A 22,597-nucleotide genomic window follows, 5' to 3' on the forward strand; every position below is an offset into this window, starting at 1 on the left:
ATTGTATGGAGAAATTTCGTGGTTCCAATATAGACAGATAAACGAGGCCTTTAACAAAGATAAAAAAGTTGGCTTCGAATCAGGAGAAAAACAATGGGAAAAGATAATGACATCTGGTTTTACTTTATTGTAATATGCTGTTGGGCTTGGCCTCATGTAAACCGCCCTGCGTCCCCATTGGGGAGATGGTGGCAGGGTATTAAATAAAGATTATTATTATTATTATTATTATTATTATTATTATTGTGTATCCCTTAACATGTTATTTAATCTGTTTTCAGTGGACAGAGTGCATCAGGCCCTTTCAGAAGTAGACACACCAGTATTGGATTTTATAATTGCTGTATTGATCACAGAGACAAAACATACACTCCAACATTCACTCATAATCCATTCATTCCATCATTCATACTCACCATTTATTTATTTATTTATTTATTTATTTATTTATTTACAGCTTTTATATTCCGCCCTTCTCACCCCGCAGGGGACTCAGGGCGGATTACAGTGTACACATATATGGCAAACATTCAATGCCAATTTTTGACATACAAACATATACAGACATACACAGGGGCTATTTAACTTGTTCTGGCCACTTTCCTTGTCCATCTGCGACGCTGATGAAGCTCTTCCACATTCCCCACATGCTTCCCCGCTGGAATGCTTTGCTGGAGTCTTTTTTATGGCCTCATAAATCAGTTAATTTAGCCCCCCCCCCCACACCTTAAGGTGGTACCTTATTTTCCTACTTGACAGATGCAACTGTCTTTCAGGTTGCAAAGGTCGACAACAGGCTACACAATTGGTTGGAAACCCACTCCAACCCGGGCTGGCTTCGAACTCATGACCTTTTGGTCAGAGTGAACTTAATGCAACTGACACTCAGCCAGCTGCGCCACAATCTTGGAAGGAGGTGGGTGTCCAGACTCTGCATTCCTTGCAGATCTGACACACTTTTCAAAGAGAAAAGGATCTCCTTGTGTGTTGTTTGATTGTTTTGATAACTTGTGATTCAGCTCAAGAGTTGCTGAAGCTCCATCAATTCCAGAACATACGTTATTTTTCTTCCTTAATGTAAGGAGTCATTCTTTCTAACTTCTTTATTAGAGATATTTTCATAGAATTATTATTATTATTATTATTATTATTATTATTATTATTATTATTTAATAAGCAATCTTGTTTGTAATGGGGGGCTGCCTGTATATGAGAAATGGCTTGTTTCTGTGCCTATCCCCTTGAGGACAAGCAAGGATTCCTGTTTTGCTTTTGCTTTCCTCTCACAGTCCCTCCACGGAGACATCAGCCTGCTGAAGACCAACCTCTTGGAAGGTTTTGCAGGAGCAGAGGACGCCAAAGAGAAGGAGGAGCGGGCCCACAGCGCCGAGTACTTGCACCTCCTCTACAAGAAGCCCTTGGACCCCAAGAGCGAAGCCCAGCTCCAGGTGAAGCCTGCGGAAGCTCAGAATGGGTTACAACTCCACTCCGGTGGCTCTTTCATTCCATTGAGCTGCAGCCATCCACATCCTTTTATGACGTGCCAGTTCTAATGTCGCCTAATGGTTGAGAAGGGTGGTATACAAATATAGTAAATCATAATCTATATATATATATATATATATATAAATGTAATGTTCGTTTGTGCTATTCACAGAACTCAGAAACCACTGGGGCAATTGACACCAAATTTGGACACTATGTCCCTAAAAACCCAATGTATGTTCTCTACTCAAAAAAACAACGAAAAAAAAAGCAGAAAGGACTTCTAAACTGCATGTCCACAAAGGAGAAACTGCATGTTTACCGAGACACATGGCCACACACCCCTCCTCCTCACGGGGCATGGAAGAAGGGGAGGGGGAGGGGGGGAGGAGGAGGCGAGGAAGGTCCATGGTGCTTGAATGAAGGACCTTCCTTCTCTCCCTCCCTTCCCTTCTTTCCTTTTCTTCTTTCCTTCTCCTTCCTTTCTTTCTTTCCCTCCTTCCCTTCCTTCCTGTCTCTCCTTCCTTTTTCCTTTCCTCCTTTTCCTTCCTCCCTCCCTCCCTTTCCTCCTTCTTTCCCTTTCTTCATTTCCTTCCCCTTCATTTCCTTCCCTCCCTCCTGTCTTCATCCCCCTCCTTTCCTTCCATCCTTCCTTCTCCTTCCTTCCTCCCTTCCTGTCCCTCCTTTTTTTCCCCTTCCTTCCCTTCTTTCCCTCCCTCCCTTCCTTTTTCCTTCCTTCCTGTCCCTCCTTACTTCTTCCTTTCCTTCCTTTCCTTTCTTTCTCCCTCCCTTTCCTCCTTCTTTCCCTTTCTTCATTTACTGGGATTTATAGTTTGCCCCAATTGTGTCATTTGTGGGATTCAGAGTGCTCTTTGATTGTAGGCAAACTATAAATCCCAGTAACTACAACTCCCAAATGTCAAGATTCTATTTTCCCTAAACTCCACCAGTGTTCACATTTGAGCATATTGAGTATTCGTGAAGAGTTTGGTCCAAAACCATCATTGTTTGTGTCCACAGTGTTCTCTGGATGTAGGTGAACTACAACTCCCAAACTCAACATCAATGCCCACCAAACACTTCTAGTGTTTTCTGTTGGTCATGGGAGTTCTATGTGTCAAGTTTGGTTCGATTCCATCGTTGGTGGAGTTCAGAATGCTCTTTGATTTTAGGTGAACTATAAATCCCAGCAACTACAACTCCCAAGTGACAAAATCAATTTTTTTGAGTGAAGGACATAGATTGGGTTGTTAGGTGTCTTGTGGCCAAATTTGGTGTCAATTCGTCCAGTGGTTTTTTGAGTTATATTAATCCCACAAACGAACATTACGTTTTTATTTATATAGATTATTATTGTTATTAATATGTGTATCTCACCTTTACCTTTTTATCAAAGAGACGCAAAACAGCTAACAATAAAAATGCTTTTTAAAGCATAAGCATATGTGAATATGAACAGCATTAAAAATAAGCATTTCAAATCCTTAAGACCTTTTAAAAACTACTGTTGTTATTATTAGCCCTGAGTGGAAGGTGGCACCACTCTTCCGGGTGAAAACCACAAATTGATTCTAATTGTGAATGTATTGAGTGGATTTAGAAGATGACTACTTTAATATTTCCCTCCTTATATTTTGGGCAGGAAATCCGGCGTTTGCACCAGTATGTGAAATTTGCTGTTCAGGATGTAAACGACGTTCTGGATTTGGAGTGGGACCGGCATTTGGAGCAGCAGAAGAAGCAGAAGTGAGTGGCCTCTGTTCAACCCTCCATTAATCATCCCTTGATGGCGTTAATAGGTTTATTTATCACAAATGTTATGTTCTTGCTATTTCTATTCACCGTCAAGAGATACTCTACTCTGGGGACACTCATTGTCCTCTTACCTTTCCCTTTTGTTGGAGAATCGTATTGAAAACTAGCTGTCCCCTGCCACACGGCACAGGCTCCGCACACACAGGAGAACTCCACGTGACGGAGCCTGTGCCAGCAACGGCCTGGAGTCAGCCTTGGCTCTCTCCCTCCTCCTTCTCTCCCTTCCTTCTCTCTTCCCCCATTTTCTCCCTTCATGCCTTCCCTGCCTCCTGTCCTCCCTCCTTCTTTCCCTCATGCTCCCCTCTTTCCTTCTCTCTTTCCTCTTTCCTTTCCTCCCTCCCTTCTATCATTCCTCCTTCCTTTCTTCCTCCATCTTCAGCTCTCCCCTTGGGTGCCGCCATCAAGGGGCTCCAGTAAGCCGTGCCCCTAATAGAGCAGAGTGTGCTGGGGACGAAGGAAGGAAGGAAGGAAGGAAGGAAGGAAGGAAGGAAGGAAGGAAGGGATGAGCCCAGTTCAGTTCCAGGTGGGCTGGACATCCAAGCAGCTCCCAAGGTCACATTTCCCCCAATTTCCACCAGAATTCACCTTTGGGCATATTGAGGATTCCTCCCAAGTTTGGTCCCGATCCATCTTTGTTTGGGTTCACAGTGCTCTCCGGATGACCAATTTCTCCTCCTCCTCCTCCTCATTCTCTCATCCACACCAACGCCCCCTTCCCTCCCTCCACCCTTTCCTTCCTTTCTGTACTTCCCTTCCTTCTCCTTCCTTTAACTCTTTTCCTTCCCTCCTTTCCCTCCTTCCTCCCTTCCCTTTTCTCCATTACTCCTTCCTCCCTTTCTCCCTTCCCTTCCTCCTTTTCTTTCCTTCCCTTTTCTCCCCCACCCCCCTCACCAGCTTCATCCTTCTTTATTAAATCTACAGCTTAGATGCATTCAAAGCCACCCCTTCCACACTGCCATGTAAAATCCAGATTATCTACTTAGGACTGGATTCTATGGCAGTGTAGACACACACACACAGATATGGATGGATACAGGATCACTGGTTGGTGGTATATATCTATATTCTGTCTGTCTATCTCTCTATGTATATATATATATATATATATATATATACATATATATAATTACAATACTATATATATTACTATTATATATACCGCTATATAATATATAAATATTATATTATATATTATATATATTACTGTTATATCTATTACTATATAATATGTTACTACTATATGTTACTATATTAAATAGACTCCTAGAATAGAGTTAGAAGGGACTCTACCAGACAGGAGAGAAGTAGGGAGGGAAGGAGAGAAGGAAGGAAAGAAAGAGGTACTGAAGGAAGGATGGAAGGAAGAAGATAAAGTAGAAATGAAAGGAAAGGCAGGAAAGAGGTAAAGAAGGAAGGAAGGGAAAAGGAAATAAAAAGTGAAAGAAGCAAGAAAACAGTGAAGGAAGACATGAGACAAAGGAAGAAGTAGAGAAAGGGGGGAGGGAAGGAAGGAAAGAGAGGAGGAAGGATGGAACCAAAGGAATGAAAGAAAGGGAATGAACGAAAGAGGTAGAGAAGGAAGAAAGGAGAGAAAGGGGAAGGGGAAGAAAAAGAGGGGAAGGAATAGGTTTCATAATAGTCCAGATATCTACCTCTACTTCGAAAATTCTTACTATAGTCCACAGCAACGCGGGCAGGGTACAGCTAGTTTTTATTTATATAGATTGTATTATTGTGTTAGATTGCTATATTATATTCTAATATTGTTATATTGTTATTATTGCTATTACTATTACACTATGTCACAAAATTTGAAAAATGTTCTGTTTCTGTATATATGTTCTTTATATATGTGCGTTTGCATATATGTGTGTGTGTGGTTTTGTGCATGCGTTGTAATGTATTTTTTATTTTTTTACTTTTAAAGTCCTTTCTGCTGTGGTAGCTTCCTTCCTCCATCCCCTTTGTTTCCTGTCTCTCTTTCATGTTTCCTTCCTTCCTGCAGGCGCCTGGTAGTCCCTGAGCGGGAGACCCTCTTCAACGCCTTGACCAACAACCGGGAGATCATCAACCAGCAGCGGAAGCGGCTCCAGGGCCTGGTGGGGGGCCTCCAGGAGCTGCGCCTCTACAGCCACACCCCGGCCTGGTCACGCCCGAGCTCCCATTCCCCAACCAGCAACATCCAGAGGTTGGTTGTCCAATGATATTACATTACATAACACCATTTGAAATGGATTCTGCTCCTGGTTAGAAAGTGTTTTTCCTATTTCATTTGTGGATCCTTACTTTGAAAGTCTTGGTCCGCTCCAGAAACTCAGTTATTTTTATTAGAAGATGATGATGATGATGATGATGATGATGATTATTATTATTATTATTATTAATATTAATATTATTGTTGAAGATCATAAATATCTCCCTTGAGCAAGGAGTTTTTCCAGAGGGTTTAAAAGAGGCGGTGGTCTCTCCCCTGCTGAAGAAACCAGACTTAGATTGTTCGGTTCCCTCCAGTTACCTCCCAGTTTTGAGTCTCTTGTTCCTGGGCAAGGTGATTGAGAGGACAGCAGCGGAGCAGTTGCAGTAATTCCTAGACGACACAGCCAGATTAGATCCCTTCCAGTCCGGCTTCCGTGCGGGGCACGGGACAGAGACTGTGCTGGTCTCCATTACGGATCACCTTCGATGCCAGCTTGACCAGGGCGGGTCAGCGCTGCTTGTGTTATTGGATCCCACAGCAGCATTTGACACAGTCGACCACAATCTTTTGATCCACCGCCTCGCTGTTGCTGGAGTCAGGGGGACAGCTTTAAACTGACTGTCCTCCTTTCTTCACAACTATGGACAGCGAGTGGAGAGGGGAGGCCTGGTCTCTGAGAGGTCCCCTCTATCTTGTGGGGTTCCTCAGGGGGCCATCCTCTCCCCTCTGTTGTTTAACATCTATATGTGACCACTTGCTCAGCTGGTTCGAGGTTTTGGGCTTGAGTGTTACCAGTACGCCGATGACACTCAGCTGGTGCTGAAGATGGAAGGCCGACCGGACTCTGTACCCGATTATTTCCATCAGTGCCTCGAGGCCGTTACTGGATGGCTGCGTGCCAGCAGGTTGAGGGTGAATCCAGCAAAGACGGGGATCCTATGGCTGGGTCGACCCGGCAGTGGGGACATCCAGCTGCCTACCCTGGATGGCGAGGCGCTACGCCCGTCATCATTGGTCAAGAGTCTGGGAGTCCTTTTGGACCCTCTGCTGACGATGGAGGCCCAGGTCTCCGCTGTTAGCAGAACCGCCTTTTTTCATCTGGGGCAGGCTAGACGGCTGGCCCCCTCCCTGTCCAGGGACGACCTAGCTACGGTGATCCAGGCTACAGTCATCTCAAGACTGGACTACTGTAACGCCCTCTACATTGGCCTCCCTCTGTCGGTGATCCGGAAGCTCAAGTTGGTACAAAATGCAGCTGCTCGGCTTCTTGCGGGAATTCCGATGAGATGCCACATAACCCCAATCTTACTGCAGCTGCATTGGTTACCAATTGAGCCCCAGATCACTTTCAAAGTGATGGTACTCACCTTTAAGGCCTTGCATGGTCTGGGGCCGATGTACCTGAGGGACCGCCTCACCCCCTACCAACCCCAGAGATCCCTCCGTTCTGAGGACCAAGATCTATTGGAAATTCCCAGTTTCAAGACCTTGCGTCTAACAGCAACCAGACGCAGAGCCTTCACAGCAGTGGCACCATCACTCTGGAATACTTTGCCACCTGAAGTCTGTGCCTTGCGGGACTTACCAGCTTTCCGCATGGCCATGTAAGACATACCTGTTTTGACAGGCTTTTAAAGTTTGATATTGCTGTTTTTAAATTGTTTTAAATTGCTTTTAAATTTTTTTAGATTTTAGCCATTCTTGTAAGCCACTCCGAGCCCCAGGGGAGTGGCGGCATATAAGTTCAAATAATAAATAAATAAATAAATAAATAATTTACTACCTGTACCCGGCCACGCGTTGCTGTGGCCCAGTCTGGTGATCTGGAAAATAAAGTAAAGAGAAAGTGTTGGTTTCTAATAAATGTAAATTCTTTATGCTTGAGTTGATGTAGAGATTGTCTGGTTGGCATACTCTGGAACATGCAACATATAATTGTCCTTGTTTAGGGGTCCCTTTCACATCTATCAGACTGTGTGCGTGAATAATATCTATCTATATCTATGGCTGGATGGCTCTTTGTCAGGAGGGCTTTGATTATGTTTTCTTGCCTTGGTGAAGGGGGTTGGACTGGATGGTCTTAAGTATTTTCTTGGTCATGGTGGTTCTGTGTGGGTTGTTTGGCCCAATTCTATCATTGGTAGGGTTCAGAATGCTCTGTGATTATAGGTGAACTGTAAATCCCAGCAACGACAACTCCCAAATGTCAGGATTCTATTTTCCCCAAACGCCACCAGTGTTCACATTTGGGCATATTGAGTATTCTTGCAGAGTTTGGTCTAGATCCATCATTGTTTGAGTCCACAGTGCTCTCTGGATGTAGGTGAACTACAACTCCCAAACTCAAGGTCAATGCCCACCAAACCCTTCCAGTATTTTCTGTTGGTCATGGGAGAACTGTGTGCCAAGTTTGGTTCAATTCCATCGTTGGTGGGGTACAGAATGCTCTTTGATGGTAGGTGAACTATAAATCCCAGCAATTCTTGTCTCTTGTATTTCCTCCTGGACTCAGCCTTGACAGCGAACTGGAGAGCTTGAGCAACGCCTTGACCAAAGCCACTCTGGATCCTTCCAGCAAAATGTCGCCTAAACCGGCTGGTAAGTCACATAACAACAACAACAATAGGTTTCTAACAGATTGTTTTTTAATACTGTTCATATTTAATTCCATTTTTATTATTTGTATATTAGGGTTTTAATTAGTGCCCCCTGGTGCTGCAGCAGGTAAAACTACTGAGCTGCAGAACTTGCTGACCAAAAGGTTGGCGGTTCAAATCCGGGGAGCGGTGTGAGCTCCCACTATTAGCCCCAGCTTCTGCCAACCTAGCAGTTCGAAAACATGCAAATGCCAGTGGATCAAGAGGTACTGCTTCTGCGGGAAGATAAGGGTGCTCCATGCAGTCATGCCAGTGGCCATATGACAGTGGAGGTGTCTACGGACAACGCCAGTTCTTTTGCTTAGAAATTGAGTTGAGCACCAGAGTCAGACATGGGGAAACCTTTACCTGTGTGTGTGTGTGTGTATATATATATATATATATGACATTTATATGCTGCCCTTCTCACCATGAAGGGGACTCAGAGCAGCTTACAAGATATATATATATATATATATGTATATGTATATGTATATATATTCATTCATTCGTGTACTTCTACCTTGCCCCTCTCAACCCCCAAGGGGGGACTCAGGGCAGCTTACAAAAAGGCACAATTCGATGCCTGCACAATAATACAGATAGACGTATAAAAACAGCACTTAAAACAGTTATAACAGTTAAAAGCAACCAATATATATCACAGTCAGTAAACCAATCTCAAGCTTCGCGCTCCGAGTCCATATTTCATTCGACATTGTCTATTCCTATCAGTCGTAGTCCTTTATTTATCTGCCAGATTGCCCAAACGCCTGGTCCCAAATCCATGTTTTTAATTTCCTTCTAAAGGAAAGGATGGATGTCGCTGATCTAACTTCCCCGGGGAGTGAATTCCACAGGTGAGGGGCCACCACCGAGAAAGCCCTGCTCCTCGTCCCCGCCAATCTCACTTGTAATAGAGGCGAGAGCAGGGCCTCCCCAGAACATCTTAAACTCCGAGGTGGGATGTAGAGGGAGATCCGTTCGGACAGATACGCTGGGCCGGAACCGTATAGGGTTTTGTAGGTCAAAACCAGCACTTTGAATTGTGCTCGGAATTGGATCGGCAGCCAGTGGAGCTAACATAACAGAGGGGTGGTATGCTCCCTGTATGACGCTCCAGTGAGTACTCTGGCTGCCTCCCGCTGGACTAATTGAAGTTTCCGAACAGTCTTCAAAGGCCACCCCACATAGAGTGTGTTGCAGTAATCTAGTCGGGATTACACACACACACATACATACATACATACAATATATTATATTATTAGCATTGTACAATATCAGTTTTATTGTACTATACCATTATATTGTAACATTATTAGTAATATTACATGTAATATAAATATGTTATTATAATATATTATTATTAGTAGTATTTCTGTGAAATACATAGATTAAAATACGCCGAGTGAGACTGATAATGCATTCTCATGGCAAATAACCATGTTGTTTATTGTTTGCATGGTCCATCCTTCTTTTTTCTCTTTCAGCCAAACTGTCGCCGGTGAAGCAGATGCAACTGAGGAACTTCTTGTCGAAGCGGAAGGTGCCGCCCGTGCGGTCAACCGCGCCAGGTATCCTTTCCCAAAGCCTTAGAGAACATCCATTATTATTATTATTATTATTATTATTATTATTATCATTATTATTTTAATGTAATTTTAATATTCCAGCTCATTGTTGCCGCTTATTAAGGGAAACAAAGAGAGATGTCCTTCAGAGAACTATACGCAAAGAACTATACGCAGTCCCTTAAGTTACAAAGATCGGTTCTGTAGGTTTGTTCTTAAGTTGAATCTGTATGTAAGTCAGAACAGGGACATTTCTTAACACCAGGAACGGCCTGTATATATGTGCGTGTGTGTATATATAAAATAATAATATACAAAAACTAATAGTATAATATAATACAATAATGATCTATATAAATAAAAATGTAATGTTCGTTTGTGGAATTAACATAACTCAAAAACCACTGGATGAATTGACACCAAATTTGGACACAATAACCCTATCAGGCCAACGAGTGACCATCACTCATAAAAACACTAAAAAACACAGTAGAAGAGACTTAAATAGCCAAAAAACAAAAAAATACATTTCAACTCATGCACAAAACCACATATATGCATGCAAACACACATATATATATATATACACAAACATATACACACACAGAACACATATACACAACGTGGCAGTGGGTGGCTAGTAGTAATATATAATACTAATATTGTACTATGCTAATAATATAATGTACATACATATCATATTGATAATAATATATTGTAATACAATATAATACTAATAATACATTTTTGTCTGTCAGCGATTTGCAATAAAACATTATAATATATAATAATAGTGTATTATAGTAATACCAATATATTAAATATAATTACTACTGATAATATCTAATAATATATAATGATACACCGTTTTATTATTGTATAACAACCCAATGTATGTCCTTCACTCAAAAAAATGATTATTACTACTGATAATATCTAATAATACATAATGATATACTGTTTTATTATTGTATAACAACCCAATGTATGTCCTTCACTCAAAAAGGGTGATTATTACTACTGATAATATGTAATAATATATAATGATATACCATTTTATTATTGTATAACAACCCAATGTATGTCCTTCACTCAAAAAAATTGATTTTGTCATTTGGGAGTTGTAGTTGCTGGGATTTGTAGTTCACCTACAATCACAGAGCATTCTGAACCCCACCAATGATTGAATTGGGCCAAACCTCCCACACAGAACCCCCATTTCCACCAGAGTGGGCCACAGCAACGCGTGGCAGGGGACGGCTAGTAGTAGTAGTAATAATAATAATAATAATAATAATAATAATAATGTGATTTTCTGATACGAAATCCAGCATATAGATCTCGTTTGCTGTGACATATTGTGCTTTTGTGTCAGTAAAATAATAATGCTAATAATATTGCCCCCGGTGGCGCAGTGGGTTAAACCGCTGAGCTGCAGAACTTACTGACTCAAAGGTCAGCAGTTCGAATCCGGGGAGCGGAGTGAATTCCCACTGGTAGGCCCAGCTTCTGCCATCCTAGAAGTTCGAAAACATGCAAATGTGAGTAGATTAATAAGTGCCACTTCTATTGGTAACGGCGCACCATGAAGTTATGCTGGTCACATGACCTTGGAGGTGTCTATGGACAACACCAGCTCTTTGGCTTCGAAATGGAGATGAGCACCGACCGCCAGAGTTGGACATGACTAGACTTAATATTAGGGGAAAACCTTTATTTTAATATGTAAGATTTCTCTCACTTCCTGTTGTCTCAGCCCCGTTCTTAGCTAGGAATCGTATGTAAGTCGCATCTTTGCAACTTGAGTTTGCAGATTTCTTTGGGATTTGTGGAATGCTCTGCCCGCTGATCCCGCTCTGCCCTTTCCCCGCAGCCAGCCTCTCCCAGTCGGCCTTCCTCTCCTTGAGGTTCGGGGACGACTTGGACGAGGTCAGCTCCACGTCTTCGGCCGCCGCCTCCCTCGAGAACGAGGAGCTCCGGGTCGGGGTGCGCGAAGACGAAGAGGGAGAGGAAGAAGCGGAGGAGCCGGTCGCCCCCCTCCAGGCAGCCCCACGCCACGCCCCCGTGGTCCGCACCCCCTCCGTCCAGCCCGGCCTCATGCCCCAGCCCATGCCCCTTGGCAAACCACAGATCCCGGCTGGTGCTTTGGGTGAGTAGTTGGCTCCTCGGTGGGGCTCACGGGATGCCTTTCTTGGAGTCGAGCCTAAATTTGGAGGGGAACCCAAAGGCCATCCAGTCCAACCACATTCTGCCACAAAGCGAAGGCACAATCCAACCCCTCCCGGCAGATAGCCATCCAGCCATGTATATGTTTGAGAAAGAGATATTACGATAGATAGATAGATAGATAGATAGATAGATAGATAGATATGTATATCATAGAATCCTAAAGTTGGAAGGGACATCAAAGGCCATCCAGTCCAACCCCATTTTGCCACAAAGGGAAGGCACAATCCAACCCCTCCTGGCAGATAGGCATCCAGCCATATATATGTTTACGATTGATAGATATATATGTATATCATAGAATCCTAAAGTTGGAAGGGACCCCAAAGGCCACCCAGTCCAGCCCCGTTCTGCTACAAAGGGAAGGCAGAATCCAATCCCTCCTGAAAGATGGACATACAATCATAGATATAATGATTGAGAGACAGGTATGACAGATATATCATAGAATCCCAAAGTGGGAAGGGATATGATCTCCACATGCTATCCAGTCCAACCTCATTCTGCCACAAAGGAAAGGCACAATCTAACCCCTCCTGAAAGATGGACATCCAGCCATAGATATAGAGATATATAATGATTGAGAGATAGGTATGACAGATATTTCATAGAATCCCAAAGTGGGAAGAGATCTCCAAATGCCACCCAGTCCAATCCCATTCTGCCACAAAGGGAAGGCACAATCAAACCCCTCCTGGCAGATGGCCATCCAGCCATATATATATATATGTTTGAGAGAGAAATATTACAATTGATAGATATCTATGTATATCATAGAATCTTAAAGTTAGAAGGGACCCCAAAGGCCATCCAGTCCAACCCCATTCTGCCACAAAGGGAGGGCACAATCCAACCCCTCCCTACAGATGGCCATCCAGTCATAGAAAAGATTGAGAGAGATATATAATGATTGAGATAGATCTATGAAAGGTATATCATCAAATCCTAAAGTTGGAAGGGATCTCCAAATGCCATCCAGTCCAGCCCCCTTCTGCCATAAAGGAAGGCACAATCCAACCCCTCCTGACAGATGACCATCCAGCCATAGATACAATCAAAGATGGCCATCTAGTCTGTATTAGAATCCTAAAGGTGGAAGGGACACCCAAATGCCATCCAGTTCAACCCCATTCTGCCTTAAAGAAAAACCACAATCCAACCCCTCCGACAGATGACTATCCAGCCATAGATATGATTGAGAGAGAGATATAACTATATATGTGTATATATATATATGTGTGTATGTATGTATGTATGAATGGTGTGTCATAGAATCCTAAAGTTGGAAAGGATCCCCAAATGCCATCCAGTCCAGCTCCCTTCTGCCATAAAGAAAAGGCACAACCCAAGCCCTCCCAACAGATGATCATCCATAAGAGACTCCTAGCATGGAAAAGCACCCTCCGATCTCTCTTGACAGACGGCCAAACAGACCCTGTATTTACCTTGCAGCCTCCACCCCCAAAGGCCTCCTGCCGCAAGGGGCCGATAGCACTATGTTGGCCACCAAGACGGTGAAGCACGGTGCCCCAATTCCCTCCGGCTCTCTCCCAGCTCCACAGGCAGCGGCTGAAGCAGCACTCCGCAGGCAGATGGCCAGCCAGGGACCAGGTAGGGATTCTCTTGTTATCACAGTTATTGTTGTTGTTGACCAGGTAGGGATTCTCTTACTATTGCTGTTGTTGTTGTTGACCAGGTAAGGATTCTCTTATTACTGTTGTTGTTGTTGACCAGGTAGGGATTCTCTTATTACTATTGTTATTGTTGTTGTTGACCAGGTGTCGATTTTCTTATTGTTACTGTTGTTGTTGTTGAATGGTTAGGGATTATCTTATTACTGTTGTTGTTGTTGTTGACTAGGTAGGAATTCCCTTACTACTATTGTTATTATTGTTGTTGACTAGGTAGGGATTCTCTTATTACTATTGTTATTATTGTTGTTGACCAGATGGGGATTTTTTTATTATTAGTGTTGTTGTTGTTGTTGACAAGGTAGGGATTGTCTTATTACTATTGTTATTGTTGTTGACCAGGTAGAGATTATCTTATTATTACTGTTGTTGTTGTTGTTGACCAGGTAGAGGAATTACCTTATTATTATTGTTATTGTTGTTGTTGACCGGGTAGGGATGATCTTCTTCTTCTTCTTCTTCTTCTTCTTCCTCCTCCTCCTCCTCCTTCTCCTTGTTGCTGTTGCTGTTGCTGTTGACCAGGTAGGGATTATCTTATTATTACTGTTGTTGTTGTTGTTGACCAGGTAGGAATTCCCTTATTACTATTGTTATTGTTGTTGTTGACCGGGTAGGGATGATCTTCCTCTTCCTCCTCCTCCTCCTCTTCTTCTTCTTCTTCTTCTTCTTCTTAGCAGGCCCTTCTTCTTCTTCTTCCTCTTCCTCTTCCTCTTCTTCTTCCTCCTTGTTGACCAGGTAGGGATTCTCTTATTATTAGTGTTGTTATTGATCAGGTATGGATTCTCTGATTATTATAGTTGTTATTGTTGTTGTTGACCAGGTGGGGATTCTCTTATTATTACTATTGTTATTACTGTTGTTGACCAGGTAGCGATCCTATTATTATTATTATTATTATTATTATTAATGTTGTTGTTGTTGTTGACCAGGTAGGAATTCTCTTATTACTATGTAATCGTTGTTGTTGACCAGGTAGGGATTCTCTTATTATTACTGTAGTTTGAAATTACTTCCCAGAATCCCGTCTCTTTTATTTATTTATTTATTTATTACTTGCACTTATTTACCGCCACTCTCAGCCCAGGGGGCGACTCGTGGCGGTGGCCCCCGACTCTCATGCTACGTTTGTTTTGTAGCCGCCGGCACTTCATTGACCGAATCGACGCTGAAGAACGTCCCGCAGGTGGTCAACGTGCGAGAGCTCAGGAACAACTCCGCTCCGCCGGCCATCGCAGCCGTCCTCGGGTAAGCAAACACTTCGTGAAACCAGCTTATTATTACCATATGCTTGCTTGGAGTCCAAAGGAGATTAAAAAAATATTATTATTATTATTATTATTATTATTATTATTATTATTACACAACAAGATTATTCCACAGCAAACAAGATCACTCTTCTGGCTTTTGTATTGAATCACACATTGAACCCTTCCCAAGGGTCTAAGTTTGTGTGATGTATCGCCGAATAACGCGTTCAGGTCCAAGTAAGGTGGCCTTTTGCATCTGTGAGGTGATAATTTTGTCTGCGGTGATTGTTTTTAAGTGCAGGCCAAGGTCTTGAGGAACTACACCCAGTGTGCCAATCACTACTGGGACCCCCTTGACTGGCTTGTGCCAGAGTCTTTGCAGTTCGATCTTTAAATCAAATTAAATAAATGAATTTATTTATTTACATTTAATTTAAATATATTAATTTAATTATTTACTTTAAATAATAATAATAATAATAATAATTATTATTATTATTATTATTATGAAGGAGCAAATGGCTTCCTTATGGAGAGATCAGAAAATAATTCTAGCTGGTGACCTATTGCTTCCATCTTTGAAAGTCACAGCCTTGGCTTCCCCTCAAGGGCATCATCTCCTTAGGTCACAACAAGAGATTCCTCTTGTCCCGCCAGTGTTGCTTCTGTGTGCTGTTTCCCAGATAAAGAGAGTGTTGCTGAGCAAAACAAACCTGTTGGTGGCCGGTCACTTTACCCTGGAGGCTGTCTGCAGGCAGAGGAGGCTCAAGGCCTTGCAAAACTATATCCTCTCATTGCTGCATAGCATTGAACCAAGGCGACTGAAGTGCATTAGTGCACAACATATAGATGAAGTGTGCCCTAGACTCGAGTCAAGACGGTATTTTGAGTCGCTGTGACACCTTTGCTGGCCCCTATGGATTCCTTTGCTGGTCCCTATGGATTCCTTTGCTGGTCCCTATGGAGTTGTTGCTTTCACAAGGTCTTGGTTTGGCCCTGAAAGTCATGCCTTTTCTCGCTTTCCTTCCCGCAGCTCCTCAGTGCCGCAATCGGCCGCACAAGCCGTCCACCAAGTCCTGGCCACGGTGGCCACCGGTCAAGTCAGCCAGGTATCGGACATCCCTAAAGCATGCTCTCCTTCCTTTTCCTCCTGTCCATATTGATCTATCTAAAATTATCAAGGGTCTAGAAAACAAGATACATAGAAAAAGAGATAGAGACAGGTAAAAATATAGACAGCCATATATATATATAGAGAGAAGAGAGAGACAGATAAAGATAAAGACAGACATATTTCTCTCTCTCTATATATATATATATTAATAAAAATGTAATGTTCGTTTGTGGGATTAACAGAACTCAAAAACCACTGGACGAATTGACATCAAATTTGGACACAAGACACCTAACAACCCAATGTATGTCCTTCGCTCAAAAAAATTGATTTTGTCATTTGGGAGTTGTAGTTACTTATTTATTTATTTCACAGTTTTGTATACCGAGCTTCTCAACCTCGTTGAGGGACTCAGCCCGGTTTACAGCCATAAAAACATATACATTCATTAAAATATCATATATCACAAATTACAAAACAACTTTAAAAACACTAAATATAAAACTAGAGTGGTCAGTCGTCCTAATAAGATGGATCTATATCCACTTGCTGGGATTTATAGTTCACCTACAATCAAAGAGCATTGTGAACTCCACCAATTATGGAATTGAACCAATCTTGGGACACAGAACTCCCATGACCAACAGAAAATACTAGAAGAGATTGGTGAGCATTGACCTTGAGTTTGGCAGTTGTAGTTCACCTACATCCAGAGAGCACCATGGACTCAAACATGATGGATCTGGACCAAACTCTACACGAATACTCAATATGCCCAAATGTGAACACTGGTGGAGTTTGGGGAAAATAGAATCTTGACATTGGAGAGTTGTAGTTGCTGGGATTTATAGTTCACCTACAATCACAGAGCATTCTGAACCCCACCAACGATAGAATTGGGCCAAACCTCCCACACAGAACCCCCATGTGGGCCACAGCAATGCGTGGCAGGGGACAGCGTGTGTGTGTGTGTGTATAAGAGAGAGAGAGAAACAGATACAGACATGGATGGATGGATAGAAAAAGAGATAGAGACAGATAAAGATATAGACAGATATCAGACATCTATATAGAGAGAAAGAGAGAGAGACAGATAGATACAGAGATAGATAGATAGATAGATGGATGGATGGATGGATGGATGGATGGATGGATGGATGAACAAATTTTGTTCATTACATGAGGTCTGCCTGTATATTCTATTTCCAAACTGTGTAGCTGAAGGATCAGGGAACCCATGGCTCTCCCTTTGGGCTCTGCTTTTGCTCTCTCTTTTCCTCCGCTGCTCTTCCTGTCTTTCTTCCTTCCTTCCCTATCAGTGTTTTGTCTCCCGTTCAAACACAGTTTTGTGGCACGGTTCTCGCCAAGGCCTCCCCGTCCTGATAACCGTCTCCTTCCTGAAGGTTAAGCCTCAACAAACAAAGGGAGAAGGCCCTTGGAGGATTTCTTCTTTCTTTCTTTCTTTCTTTCTTTCTTTCCCCTTTTTTCTCACAAAAACACACTCATCTCAGTCATGAACCTGACCCCTCCAAGTCCCCGAATCAACACAATTTTGGGTTGTTAATGAATAATCATGTCTTTAATAACCGTGCCAGAAAGACCAATACATTTGAGACACAGGATAATAAATTATTATTATTATTATTATTATTATTATTTGAAACACAACAAGATGAGTCCACAGCAGACACTCTGCTGGCTGTTGAATTGGATCACACATCGCACACTTCCCAAGTGTCTAGGACTGTGTGATGTATCGGCGAATAATATGTGCAGATCCCAGTAAGATGGCCTTCTGAAGCTGGCAGATGGTAATCTTATCAGCGCCGATTGTGTTTAAGTGCAGGCCAAGGTCTTTAGGCACTGCACCCAATGTGCTGATCACCACTGGGACCACCTTGACTGGCTTGTGCCAGAGTCTTTTATATTATTATTATTATTATTATTATTATTCCTCATGACAGGATTTAATAGGGGAAAATATTAATATCAATTTTTAATGGACCCTCATATGTTCCAAAGACTCCCTGCACCATGTAAGGTTGCAGCCATGTCTTTTCTGTTGGTTGCTATGAATAGACTTTTTAATTGGTTTTAATAATCATACATAACATTATTTATTGGTTTTAAGACTTCTCCTCCTCCTCTTCCCTTCTTCTCTTCATCTCCTTCTCTCCTCCTCCTCTTCTTCTTTTTCTCTTCTACTTCTCCTCTTTTCTTCTTCTTCTTCTTCTTCTTCTTCTTCTTCTTCTTCTTGTATGTATTTTATCTTTTACAATTTAGCTGTAAATCGCCTAGAGCATTCTCGGATGGAGGGCGATTAATAACTAATTAAATATGATGATATTATTATGATGATTGTTCTTCTCTTCATTTTTTTCTCTTCTCCTCCTCCTCCTTCTCTTCTCCTCTCCTCCTCCTCCGGTTTTCTTCATCTTCTTCTCTCCTCCTTCTCCTCCTCTTCCTCTTCTTCTTTCTCTTCTTTTTCTTCTCTTCCTCTCTTCTTCTTCTCCTCCTCCTCCTCTTCTTCTCTTGCTCTCCTCCTCCTCTTCTTCTTCTCTTCCTCTTTTCTTCCTTTCTCCTTCTCTTCTTCTCTTCTTCTTCTCCTTTCTTTTCTTCTTCTTCTTCTTCTCCTCTGCCTCTTCTTCTTCCTTTCCTCTTCCTCTCCTCCTCCTCCTCCTCTTCTTTCCTTTCTCCTCTTTTTCTTCTCCTCTTCCTCCTCCTCCTCTTCTGTTCTACTTCTCCTCCTCCTCCTCCTCTTCTTCCCTTCCTCCTCTCGTCCTCCTCCTCCTCCTCCTTATGACCACCCCAACCATGAGAACCTTTTAGGAAGCCATGAGTGATGTATTGCCCTCAAGGCATGACTAGATGGCTTTTGGAGTCCCTTCCAGATGGATCTGTTTTGTTTTGCTCCTCTTCCTGCTTCTTGATGGGTTGTTTCTCCCTTTACGTTCCAGGGGCCTCTTCCTGGCGGTTCCCTCAAAGTGCAGCCTCCTCCCAGTTCGGCTTCTCCAGGCGCCGTCGTGACCTCCACTGGTCAAACTGGGAAGAAGAATGCAGGTCAGTTCAGACCGCTGTATATATATGGACCAAGTGCAATTCGTTCTCTATAGGACGAAGAAAAGAAAAGTGAGATGTATATACTAGACATCGTGGGTTAGACATTTGGCAATTTGCAATACTATTTTTTTGAAAAAAAAAGTCCATTCTTTTTGGATTTTATCAATGGTCCCACTAAGGATGTGGGTGGACTACAACTCACATCATGCCAGATTAATCCCCCTCAAACCCCACAAGTAATCAAAGTTGGTCATGTTGGGTATATATGCCAAGTTTGGTACAAATCCGTCATCGGTGGGACACTCAGTGTTCTCTGATGTTGGTGAACAATATCTCCCATCATCCAGGGTCACTACAACTCCCATCAGACAACCATATATGAGCAAATTCTTCAAGCTGGTCATGAGCGGGGGATCTGTGTAATAAATCAACAGATACCTATATAAAGTGGTTCTGTACTATATCAGTATACAGGTACTTACATAGGGGATGGTCTGTGTGCCATGTTTGGTCAAGACTCGTTGTTGAGGGAATAGTTGACCTTGAGTTTGGGAGCTGTAGTTCACCTATATCCAGAGAGCACTGTGGACTCACTCATGGTGGATCTGGACCAAACTTGGCACAAGTTGGAGCCATCTTGGAAAATTCATACAAACATAGATATATACAAACATTTACACACACACATACTCTCTCTCTCTCTCTATATATATATATATACATACATATATATTCTTACAATTATAGATGCATACAAACATTTTAATACATATTCATATAAACCAGTGGTTCTCAACCTTCCTAATGCCATGACCCCTTAATACAGTCCCTCATGTTGTGGTGACCCCCAACCATAACATTTTTTTTGTTGCTACTGTTTTACTACTGTTATAAACATAATGTAAATATCAGATATGCAAGGTGTATTTTCATTGACTGAACCAAACTGGGCACAAATACCCAATGCACCCACATGTAAATGCTAGTGGGGTTGGGGGAGGATTGATTTTGTAATTTGGGAGTTGTAGTTGCTGGGATTTATAGTTCACCTACAATCAAAGAGCATTCTGAACTCCACCAGCGATGGATTTGAATCTAATTTGCCACACAGAACTCCCATGACCAACAGAAAACACTGTAAGGGTTTGGTGGGTATTGACCTTGAGTTTGGGAGTTGTAGTTCACCTATATCCAGAGAGCACTGTGTACTCACTCATGGTGGATGTGGACCAAACTTGGCACAAATACTCAATATGTGCAAATGTGAACACTGGTGGAGCCTGGGGAAAATAGACCTTGACTTTTGGGAGTTGTCGTTGCTGGGATTTATGGTACATTACAATCAAAGAGTATTCTGACCCTCACCAACGATAGAATTGGCTCAAGCTTCCCACATGGAATCCCCATGACCTTCAGAAAATACTGTGTTTTCTGATGGTCTTTGGCAACCCCTCTGACACCCCTTCGCCACCCCCTCAGGGGTCCCGACCCCCAGGTTGAGAAACACTGATATATACAGATGCACACAAACATACATACATACATATACATATACATACACACACACACACACACATATATATATATATATATATACATACACATACATACACACACACCAATCATAGATACATATACATACATACATAGATAGATAGATATAATGTTTGTATCTATGTTTGTATGAATATATAGTGTTTGTATGTATCAGTATTTGTTTGTATGAATTTTCCAAACATTCATCCAAATATTCTTACAAACAAGATACATACAAATTATACATTTTTTTCATCGTGGTCTCTGTGAAATTGCACATATGGTGTTTCCTGCACCTGTGCAGTATAGGCAGAATCTTCTAGAAAGCTTTAGACACATTTAGACAATAGCCCTGCCTATGTATATCTGCTGGTTTATATGCATTTTGCAAGATGGCTCCAACTTCCAGATACATACAATAGATACAAACAAACATTGACGCGATTCCAATCCATAACAACCACAATAATAAAGCGACAATGAAGCATAAATCATAATTAGACAGTACATAAGCAATCATTAAAACAATAAATAATAAAAATAATATATATACTCATACATACATACATACATACTTATGCAAACAAACAAACATCCGTGTGTGTGTATTTATTATGTTTGGAAAATTCATACAAACAAATACTGATACAAACAAACACATATACATTATATGTATATAATGCCTTTGGGAAGGGAGTGCAAGTTGTGAAATTGTCCTTAGATGCCCAATGCCTTTGCCCTGCCTCCGCCAGCTTTGTGTTGCACCTCCCATGACATTGTGTACCATGATTTTTGTTTCTGGATTAAAACTGTCCTCTCCCTAATTGTTTCTAGCATATAAACATGGGGAAAGTTGATTAAACTGCCAAAACTTCATTTTTGTGGGACGTCTTGCAGCATATTTTGCTCTAGTTTTCCATCATCGAGTCTCAACCAGTTCAGCCACAGAAACAACAAAGTTTCTGGAGCAGGACAACTATTTTCAAAGAAAGGACCACACAATTAAATAGCAATAATACTTTCAAACTAGGAACAGGACAATTTTCAAATTGTGTCGCATAGTGTAACCCTCTGTTGTTCTTGCAGTACCCGTATCAGGGCCCGCGAAGCCCGTGGTCGCTGCCGTCTCCTCGTCTTCCACGCCGCCGATCCCGTCCACAGCTGCCCAGTTCAACAAGCTGTTCACCTTCGCCTCCTCCTCCTCTGGGTCTGTACTTTCACCCCTTCATCAGGGTTTCCTTCCCCGCTTTCCTGTATGTGTGCTGTATTGTTGTGGCTGATGTCGATGTAAATGGGGAAGTGGATCATGGGAACTCTTGGCCTGCGAGCCAACATGAACTGTATGAATTTAACCCTGAAAAGGATCAGTCTGTGTCTCCAGCAGTTAGTGAAGGTCACATTCCAGAGTGGTGTAGAGATGGTGCAGAAGAGTCATTCTCTAGGGCAGGGGTCCTCAAACTAAGGCCCAGGGGCTGAATACGGCCCTCCAAGGTCATTTACCCGTCCCTTACTCAGGGTCAACCTAAGTCTGAAATGACTAGAAAGCACACAACAACAACAACAATCCTATCTCATCAGCCAAAAGCAGGCCCACACTTCCCATTGAAATACTAATAAGTTTATATTTGTTAAAATTGTTCGTAATTTTGATTATTGTGTTGTTTTAAAGTGGGGTTTTTTTTTGCACCACAAATAAGATATGTACAGTGCATAGGAATTCATTTATTTATTATTATTTATTTATTTACTTTGCTTATATACCGCTGTATCTCAAGCCCGAAGGCGACTCACAGTGGTTCACAAACAGTAGAAACAGCAGTGGTTCCATACAACATATAACAATTGACTTAACACATTATCCATAAATTACCAATAAGCAATTACAATGCACAATTATTACAAAAAACAACCGTACCCAATCTTCTCATCATCCAAGCGTAGTCCAGGTTCGTTGTCCATTGTTCCATTCCTATGTTCCATTACCAGATTGCACTAAATTACTCAAACGCCTGCACAAAC

The 22,597-nt window shown here is 42.1% G+C and overlaps 1 protein-coding gene across 1 annotated transcript in view; it reads left to right on the forward strand.

The window, feature by feature from the left end:
• The window catches only part of NUP214 (nucleoporin 214), an 81,459-nt gene that overhangs the window by 33,099 nt on the left and 25,763 nt on the right, over nucleotides 1-22,597 (forward strand). The window contains exons 17-27 of the mRNA XM_060757160.2: nucleotides 1,290-1,448; nucleotides 3,128-3,231; nucleotides 5,306-5,488; nucleotides 8,010-8,095; nucleotides 9,624-9,707; nucleotides 11,578-11,853; nucleotides 13,383-13,541; nucleotides 14,758-14,866; nucleotides 15,902-15,977; nucleotides 18,940-19,042; nucleotides 21,665-21,785. Of these exons, the coding sequence (XP_060613143.2) occupies nucleotides 1,290-1,448; nucleotides 3,128-3,231; nucleotides 5,306-5,488; nucleotides 8,010-8,095; nucleotides 9,624-9,707; nucleotides 11,578-11,853; nucleotides 13,383-13,541; nucleotides 14,758-14,866; nucleotides 15,902-15,977; nucleotides 18,940-19,042; nucleotides 21,665-21,785 (1,460 nt within the window). The remainder of the gene's footprint in view (nucleotides 1-1,289; nucleotides 1,449-3,127; nucleotides 3,232-5,305; nucleotides 5,489-8,009; nucleotides 8,096-9,623; nucleotides 9,708-11,577; nucleotides 11,854-13,382; nucleotides 13,542-14,757; nucleotides 14,867-15,901; nucleotides 15,978-18,939; nucleotides 19,043-21,664; nucleotides 21,786-22,597) is intronic.

This window comes from Anolis sagrei, chromosome 11 (assembly GCF_037176765.1).
Source record: "Anolis sagrei isolate rAnoSag1 chromosome 11, rAnoSag1.mat, whole genome shotgun sequence".
Lineage (NCBI taxonomy): Eukaryota > Metazoa > Chordata > Lepidosauria > Squamata > Dactyloidae > Anolis > Anolis sagrei.